A 10,000-nucleotide genomic window follows, 5' to 3' on the forward strand; every position below is an offset into this window, starting at 1 on the left:
CACGACATCTCCACTGCCTCCAACCTCTTCATTGTAATATTCATAATCCATACTTCACACCCATATAAGAGTGTTGGTACTACTAAGCTCTCATACATTTCCCTCTTTGCCTCCCTGGATAATGTTCTTTGTCTCCACAGATGCCGCAGTGCACCACTCTCCTTTTTCTCCTCATCACTTCTCTGGTTCACCTCGTCTTTTATAGACCCATTCGCCAACTAGTCAACTCCCGAATATCAGAACACATTCACTTCCTCCATACGCCCTCCTTCCACTTTGATATCTTTCATTACCAAATTTTTTTGTTACCCTCATCACCTTGCTCTTTCCTATGTTCACTTTTAATTTCCTTCTTTTACATACCTTCCCAAATTCATTCACCAACCTTTGAAACTACTCTTCAGAATCTCTCAAATCACCATGTCATTGGCAAAAAGCAACTATGACAATTTGATCTAAAATGTTTATAATAGTTTCCAAAAGAAAATGCGGTTCTGGTCTTTAGGAAAAGATGTTCAAGATCACTGGAGTACACGAAATGTTTCATAGTGCATATACTTGCAGAAAAAGAAGTTTGAAGTGCGAGCACTTAGCTATCCTGGGAAGCTGACCTTCTATACGACGAGTGATGAGAAGAGTAAACATCTGTTGTACCTGTGTCGCCTCACCCACCAGTTCAACCTGGCTCTCCAGCCGCGCCTGGCTGAAGTGCGACGCCTCCAGGAAGAAGGTACTCTCTTCTCTTATAGTTCTTGATCATTTCACATTGTCGATGTCAAGTTTACGATACAAAGTGGCGCTATCAACAAAGACTTGAGCTTTGTCATGACGTTATGTCACTCGACCACGTCAACATTCCAGCTCAAGAGGTCATGATATGGGGCAATTATACTTAGTTTCAAGTCTTTATTGATAGTGATTTCTGTTATAGTTCTGTAAATTCTTATTTTTCCTTCCTCTTTTTATGATCCTATCCCCTCTTTTCTTCTGTGTATTGTGCTTGGATTTAAATGGAGAGGGTATTTGCTCTCGTAAGAAGTTTAGTGTTTTTGGACTCCAACATCTTAGCTCTTTTTCGTGAATAAAGGATATACGTATATGCAGAGAGGTGTATATCTCTTACTGCACATACACTGAGAGTTTATTTTTTTTGTCTAAAATATGGATTAACTTATTTTTTATGTTAGTGTTCAAGTCAGCCGCTTTAATGGCTTTTCTATTCTCGAGAGCCTTTAAGCCTAACAAACTAAACTTTCTCATGAATAGTAATGAAAAATTCATCTTTCTTTTTCGTTTTCTTACAAAACTTTGCCAGTTCTTAACTTATTTTACATGTACTGGATTTATTTCTTCATGTTAATGTTTCATTTATTTTAGGCTATTCTTCCCCATCAAAGCTCAGTACAGAACAGTGATTGAGTGTACCTCAGATTATATGTTGCCTATATTTACTATAGTATTTTTAAAGTACGCTTTTATTATAAATTCTTGGTATACAATAAGGCTATTACTGTGACCAGCCTTGTGTTAAGATGCGCCTGCAAAAATGCCAATGAAAAAGTTCCTGAAAATTTCTTGAATAATCAGTATCTTTCATGTATAATATGTGTTTACTCTTTGGAAAGCTAAAAATATTTGTAGTGAACCGTATTTAGTGAAAGTTGCACAGCAGAAAATCTAGTTGGGAGGTATTTGTAATTCAAATAAGAGATTGGAGTAAAATAAAAAAAATGATATATTTAGAATACGAAGAATAGGAACATTACGTATGAGAAATACAACATTTCGGAAAATGGGAGTGAGTTAAAGAGGAGGGAACTATATAATGGGAGGATATTTTACTAGCAATAACCCTAATGAGTATACCCATAGTTGTTTGATACTTTTTATTTTTGTTTACCTTCAAGATTTCCGTGAATTAATTTAAATAATAAAGTTTGTGTAAAAATCAAGTTTATTCAACTTTCATTTATAAATATTAAAATTCCATGCGGTAGCACATTATTTTTTTATAGGAAAAAACTGTCATGGGTTTCATGAAGATCAGTCTGTTGGTTTCCGTGATACGAGAGATCTTGCCCCCCCTCAAAAAAAAAAAAAAAAAAAAAAAAAAAATATTTTCTATATATGTACCTCGGTTTAAGCTCAAAAAACTCTATGGATATCGTCAGCCTAGTTTCGTGTCATTAGATTTTAACTGTTTAACGGGTTAATTTCCAGTTCTTGGGCCTTTGAGGGTGTTGATTCTGCAGCACTTAGGTATTCCAAGGGTGTTAAACTACAGGTACTAGGCTTCTTAGGTGTATTGAGCTAAAGCTCCTGGGTCTCTCTAAGGGTTTTGTTCTCCAGTTCCTGAAATTATTAGGTACCCCCGAAGAGTTAAGTGGTTGCTTGAATTTTTTTTTTCCCTACTTTTGGAGCTTTATTTCACTCATAACTCGAAAACTCATCTGATCGGATTCAGATTTTGAATGACCGATTCTGGGAACAACTGGCATGTGCAGGTGCCCTACAGTATGACCAAAGTTATTGAACCCATTCCCACTATCCTGGAAGGGCTGAGATCACTTCCAAAGCCCTCAGTGACGTACCTTCAAACTTTAAAAAAAAAAAAAAATGGTGCAGCTTTGGTCATTTTATGAAAATTTATGAAATTTTGATTCCCTTTAATCATTACGGTGAAAATATGCGAGTCTTCCTCTTTTGAATGGCTTTAATATTTAATGGCTTATACATGTTATGACCAGGGTGGTATTCATTCATCTTAGTTTGTGTATCGGCAAATTTATCATTGCGCTAGATATTTTTTTTTTCTAAACTTGGAATCGTTGGAATTTTTCTCAAAAAATCTAAATGTTTTTTCTTAAAAGAATTGTAGAGAATTTTTAAATTTATACATCTTCCAAAAGTAAACTGAATATTGAAAACTCGCGTTTTTATAGTGTTTTTAAATTTCATGAGTTTATTGAACTCCTAGATACCGTACAGCCTGCTGTTAGAGTTGTTCAGTTGTTTGCTACAGTTTCTTATTCCATCCAGGATTTTCGTTTATAACTTCACAGCACCGTATCTAATCGCCTTCAGATTTCAACCCCCGGTCAGCTATTACTAGGTGAAGGTTCGTAGAGCGATTAACATGAGCAGGTGCTCTCTGCTCAGTTTTATATTGACCATTTCCGAAATTAATTTCCACGAGATTCCTTTAGAGATTGTTTTGATCGGCTTCACAGTTTCAGGTATCGCCGAGTATTTTAGATTGTTATTGGTTATAGATTCAAATATATACACCGGTGTTACATCAATAAACCACATCAGTGCCCACTCTGACACAAATCTTCTATCAGGTAAGCCTTTCAGAGCAGTCACTCAAGAAGCATTTATTAAAATAGTTATGTAGATGCCTAAACTGCATTAAGAAAAATGTCTGGCAGCGATATGAGCTTTCAAAAAGATTTGCTGTTCGTAAAGTTGATCTCGAAAATAATTCGTAATTTTTATTTAATCTATAAAACTAAGACGGGACACACACTAGGCGCTGAGGAAACATAAACCATATTACAGATATTTTTACTTGTTATTCATGACATGAGATGTAGCAATTAGAACACCAAGGTAAGAACGATTATCTTCCATTTCCCATTGTATTCCAGATTGTTGGAAGGCTAAAAAATGATTTGATTTGCCGAGAAAGGTCTCAGGATGTTATCTTTTGGAGAAATGGAAAGGTTATCGTTACGTATCTCAACTATAATTGATCAGAAAGTAAAGTTTGCGTTAATAATTGAGTCTCAAATCAGTCCATAAAAATTGGCCAGGTTTGGGTCAGTGAATTTTTCACTGCACCACTATAGGTCTGTCTAAAAAGTATTGTTAGAAGACTGTGTGTGTGTGAGTGTGTGTGTGTGTGTGTGTGTGTGTGTGTGTGTGTGTGTGTGTGTGTGTGTGTGTGTGTGTGTGTGTGTGTGTGTGTGTGCTCACCTATTTGTGGTTGCAGGGGTCGAGTCGTGTGTGTGTGTTTGTGTGTGTGTGTTTTGTTGTTGCAGTTGTTCTTCCTATTATTATTACCGTATTATTTATATGCTTTGGGTAAGGGTAAACCAGTTTGGATCATAAAGAACAAGGGAAGAAGACAAGAACGAATTAATACTGCATCATCGGGGCAGCTTTCCAATGTTAGGCAAGTCCATCTCGCACCCAGTCATGCAGAGTGCGAGATAATCAAATTTGATAAGAGGAAAGTGAGGGTAGCTCCAATTTCTGGGATCAAAAGCCTTTCACAAGCTTCAAGGCATTTCCCTCATTGAGTGGAGAGGGTTGAATTATAGCTCCTGGGCCTCTTGAGGGAGACAGCTGCAGCGTCTCTGCGGGTTCAACTACTAGGCCCTTTGCGTGTGCTGAGGTACTGGTGGATGGGCTGGGTTGCGTGCTATTCTCCCCTAAGGTACAGGTACACAAATATAGGGGGATACCTCATGATTTTTAATAAAGTAAATAAAAAAGTTTATTTTCCGTGGCATTGCATAGCTGTTACAATATATATATATATATATATATATATATATATATATATATATATATATATATATATATATATATATATATATATATATATATATATATATATGTCGTGCCGAATAGGCAGATCTTGCGATCTTGGCTTAAATAGCAACGCTCATCTTGCCATATAGGACAAGTGAAAATTTGTGTATGCAATAATTTCGCCAGAATCATTCTGAACCTAACGAAAAAAATATATTTCACTGTGTTTGTTTAGTATTAAATTATTGTAAACAAATCTAAAATATATTTAGTTGGGTTAGGCTAAAATAAATTGTGCTTGTTGTAATAAGGTTAGGTAAGTTTTCTAAGTTTCTTTTGGTGCAAAATCATAAATTTTTACATCAACATTAATGAAAATTATATATCTTTAAACGTATAAGAGAAAATTTTAGAAAGAACTTAATTTTAAATGAGTTTTTGCTAATTGACCAGTTTACATATTCGGCACGACATATATATATATATATATATATATATATATATATATATATATATATATATATATATATAGATATATATATATATATATATATATATATATATATATTTGGTTTCTTTACGTGGAAAAGCTCATCGTTATGCGATGCATTTCGGGCAGATAAACTTGCAGTACCCTAGTTACAAAAAAAAAGTATATTACTTAAATGCTTATGAGAATTAAACGAACTTATAATGAGTTAGGAACATGAAATATAGTGATCAAGAGCCCCTTACTAGCACCAAACAGAAGGATTTTATTGTTGAGATCGCATGGTCAGGTTTGGAGGATAAAAGCAGTGTAAAACAATCTGTTTATCTGCATTATTTGATTTAAAGCCTATTGATAGTACATGCGTTATTAAGGCTGCACTTCGCTCACATGTCCACAAATTTCAGGGATAATTTTAATAGATTAAAAGAGAAATTGACAAACTCCGTACATATACGTCGATAATTTTTTAATAGAAAAATTTGATTCACCACATTATGTGGAGATGAGGGGTCAAAGCAAGAGCTGTGTTTACTTAACAAATCACGGAGGATGGTTGTCCCTATCATATTCGATAACGGTGCACTTCTTGGTCTATATACTTTGCTACACTCACATGTTGATACTTAAGTGTGTGGAACTGAGAAAAGATACGGGTGAGAGAGTTACGGTGCGATACAGCTTGAATTTAAAGCATGCCGCAGTATTCATATTCTAGTTATCGAGAGGAAAGGATTTTGTTCGTTTTAATCAAGGGGAAGTGCAAAGCCCGTAGCAGTCATAGCGCATGTGGAATGGAAAGTATTCCAGTTCGTTCCAGAGAGAGAATTGGTTCAGTTCTTTAGATAAGATCCCCTCGCCGGCGGCCTCATAAGCATTTACCCTGAGGGATGAAAGAGGAGAGGAGCAAATTTAGGCATTTGTAGTCAACATCAAGTTTGTCCGCGATGAGGATAACTACGTCTTTGTGCCTAATGATTCAGCATTTATAGACAAACTTCTCACTTGCGAATATGCCAACATCAAACTCCGAGCTGCCCCACCAAGGGCACCTAAAGTGCTTATTGTCATCTACAACGTCAACAAGCACTTGAATCCTCAATATCTGGCGTCAGAGCAAGTTGCAAGCCCTCGTCGACTTTCCAACGGTCTGATATTAGATGAGTGGACTGGCCAGGGGACTCTGCCACGCTATATTCACTCCCGCGCAGCCCTCAACAGACGCTATTACATTGCATTGTACAGACCTCCTCAACGTCGATGTTATAAGTGTCAACGCTGGGGCCACATTGCCAGGAAATGCCCATCTAAGTCACACTGGTGTGCAGTGTGTGCCAATGCTCATCCTTCTGAACGGTGTTATGATATGATCAAACAGCAACAGACTGTTGCTAAACAATGTATCAATTGTAAGACCTCAGGAGTCACAGCAGCTCATGCTGACTGCAGTGTGAGGGCTGATCGCATCACAGCCAACCGCACTTCACCCTGTACCCCTCATAATGACCCCCCAGGACTACCAGGTACCTCGGGTCTGATTACTGGCTCATGCCTGCCCTCCGACAATGGGGTTGAGCACCTCACCTGGGGAGCACGTCAACAGACCTCCATCACGTCGGCTGTCAATACCAGCCTAGCTGAGTCAGCTGACAGTCAACCAACGAGCTCAGCTGACCGGGACTTCACGTCTCCAGATGTTCCAAGTCTTGCTCCTGTGGTATACAACCTGATGTCGCGCATAAAAGTACTGGAAACACAACAATTTCTCCTGAAACAACAACTTGAACAACACAAGGAAAGATGTGTAGAGTGTACCAATAACAAGATTGTCACAATTTGTGAAAGCAAGTATAAGGTTGCTGAACAAGGTGGTGGTGGTGTTCTTAATTATAGTAATGACGAATATAATACTTGTGTTGATAACTGTAGTGAGCATCATAATGAAGGCTATGGTGTCAATGATGTTAGTAATAGTGATGACCGTAATATAAGTGGTGGTGAAGAGTGTGATGAGGGCAATGGTATCTATAATGTTAGTAATAGTGATGAGCGTAATATAAGTGGTGGTGAAGAGTGTGATGAGGTTAACCACATAGACATTAATGTTGAATACAATACTGTTGATAAATGTAATGAACACAATGTTGGTAGTGGCGTTGGTGATGACAGCTGTAGTGTTGCGTGTAATGTTAGTGGAGGAGGGAATGTGAGTGGTGGTGTCACCTATCATACATTCACACATAAACAGCGTCATGCTCTGAGTTTACGAAGACTCCCACGAGGCCTTACAACTGGAAGTGCACTTACAAAACTCATGGACAATGGTAGCACTGTTGACATTGATAAGGTCTGCTATTTATATGAACAATTTTTTCATTATGCTGAGAAACTCAAGATGATCCCAGGACTACTATAATGGATCAAAACTCGTATAAACTTTCTATATTAAGCTGGAATATTGCATCACTTAGAAAAAGACTTCCTGACCTTCATCATAAAATAACCACCGAACCCATTGATGTTGTGTGTCTACAAGAGTGCAGAGTCCCTGAAAAATCCCAACCCCCTAAATTACCATCAGTTGTTGCATATAATCTCAAATCTACTAACTCTTGTGTTCAATATATTAAAAAATCACTTCCCCATCAACTTCTTGCACATAAGAAAACAGAGGGGCTACAATATCACGGTGTTAGGATTCACATTGGGAACTCTGCTCTCAACATATTTAACTTGTACGCTCCTGCTGATAAGTTTAATTACTTGGAGCTCCCAACTTGTGCTCAGTCTGAGCCTACTCTTATTATTGGCGATTACAATGCAAGACACAAAAGCATTGGAAACTCACAGTTTGGTAATCGTAATGGCAATCAACTGTTGTCACTCTTAAACAGTCATGATAATATCCAAATTGTAGGTGACCTTGAACCCACACATATCTATGGAGGCGTCCTTGATCTGTGCCTGGGCTTCAACATTACTTCTGCCAGCTGTGAGTCTTCCATTGTAACAGATATAGCGTCTGATCATTTCCCTAGGCTAACCTCACTAGGTATTGGTAATACTATCCTTCCTGGTGGGATATTCAAACGGAAACGTTTTAATGTTCCCACTGATCAGCATGATGACTTTGTTGCACATGTGACTGACTGGTATAATTCCTATGAGTGTTCCTTTAACAATGACCTTGTGAGCAGTATTCAGAACTACTTAGAGCCGCCTCTGAAACCTCTTGGTACTCTAAACCCAACAAACTTCCATAATAATCATACCTCCTTCAAAAACCATACTTATTACAATGATTCTAAACTTCGTACACTGAAACGTACTGCTCGCAGACTAGGCCTAGCCTATAGAAAACATCGTACCCCTGGAATGCTGAGGCTCTTCCAAACTGCCCTTGCTGCTGCCAGAGAGCGTATGACAGAGTTGCGGCAAACAGACTGGGAAAAATTTGTCAATGGTCTCAATGCTCACACCCCACTTAGCCGGGCATGGAGGGACATAAATAGAATTAAGGGTAACAGAACTGGGCTGATCGCGCACCCTCATCCCTTGCATAGGGCGAATGAGTTAGTCAGTGCTTGGGCTGCTACATCTAGCTATGACAATCTTCCCAGTACCACACAGGCAAAATTAAATGACAAATATGATGCAAGGGAGAGACTTGTTTGCGTTATGCTCGGCAAGGCAGATGACTGCAACATTCCTTTCACTAATTATGAACTTGATGCAGCACTAACTAAGGGCAACTCCACGTCGCCTGGTGAGGATGGTATTACTTACAACATACTCAGATTGCTGTGTCGAGTACCAGGTAATCCATTACTTGAATTATATAACATGAGCTATGTAACTGGGGAGCTCCCTCAATCTTGGACCAACAGCCTCATCATTCCAATTCCTAAGCCCAGTCAACAAAATGCATTTCGCCCAATATCTCTTACTAGCTGCTTGTGTAAAACATTTGAGAGAATGATTCTTAATCGTCTCATGTACAGAATCAAACAATTTTTGTCTCCCCGGTTACATGGTTTCATGCATGGAAGGAGCGTGCATCATTGCATAGCCACATTTCTCACCCTGCACACTGACAGCTCATACACTACCTTCCTTGACCTTAAATCCGCTTTCGATGTAGCCAACCGACATGTAATCATTAGTGAACTTGCCAGAATGGATGTTGGAGGATGGCTTCTCCGCTGGATTAAAGGTTACCTGTCCAACAGAAAATCGTCTGTGTTTTTCCAGGGACATAGAAGTGTAACTAAAGACTTTGAATTAGGAACCCCACAGGGAGGTGTGCTCAGTCCCACACTGTTCAATATTCTAATTAATGCATTACTTAATGCTATGCCTAGTCAGCCCCATCATTATGTGATTAGTTTTGCTGATGACATAATGATTCACACCACCGGATTCTCCAACACCCAAAACATTCTTAATCATGTACTAGCCTCTTGTCAGGACCTGGGGTTGATAATCTCTACTAATAAAACAAAGATACTCAATAGGCGTCCTCCTCGACAGAGAGGCACAGTTCGTCAGATCCAATTGCATGATGGGTCTCTTCTAGAATATGTAAGCAGATACAGGTATCTAGGCTTTGAGGTTCCACTACTTGGACCTGTTGTAACAAGACTTTGTCGCCAATACAAAGAAAGACTAAGAGCACTTAGAGTTGTGGCAGGGCTTCACCCCAGGTATGGTGCTAATGTTAAAATTGTGAAAATTATGTATCTTGCTTATATTAGATCATTGTTTGATTATGCTGCGCCACTACTTGCTCTTGTGTCTGACTGGAAGCTTGGAGGGCTGGAAAAAGTGCAGAACGAAGCAATGAGGATCATTTTAGGATGCCCTCGTACTGCCAAAATTTTAAATATGCAAAAAGAACTTGATATTCCAAGCATCAGAGATCGTGTTACTGAAAGAAATATCCTAATTGGGGTTAATATGCTCAGGCAAGCT

The 10,000-nt window shown here is 38.4% G+C and overlaps 1 protein-coding gene across 3 annotated transcripts in view; it reads left to right on the forward strand.

Moving 5' to 3' along the window:
• ex (FERM domain containing expanded) overlaps positions 1 to 10,000 on the forward strand; it is a 282,704-nt gene that overhangs the window by 261,107 nt on the left and 11,597 nt on the right. For all 3 annotated transcript variants that reach the window (XM_053782871.2, XM_070089395.1, XM_070089396.1), the window contains one exon: positions 565 to 730. In XM_053782871.2, the coding sequence (XP_053638846.2) occupies positions 565 to 730 (166 nt within the window). The remainder of the gene's footprint in view (positions 1 to 564; positions 731 to 10,000) is intronic.

The sequence above is a fragment of the Cherax quadricarinatus genome, chromosome 28 (genome assembly GCF_038502225.1).
Source record: "Cherax quadricarinatus isolate ZL_2023a chromosome 28, ASM3850222v1, whole genome shotgun sequence".
Lineage (NCBI taxonomy): Eukaryota > Metazoa > Arthropoda > Malacostraca > Decapoda > Parastacidae > Cherax > Cherax quadricarinatus.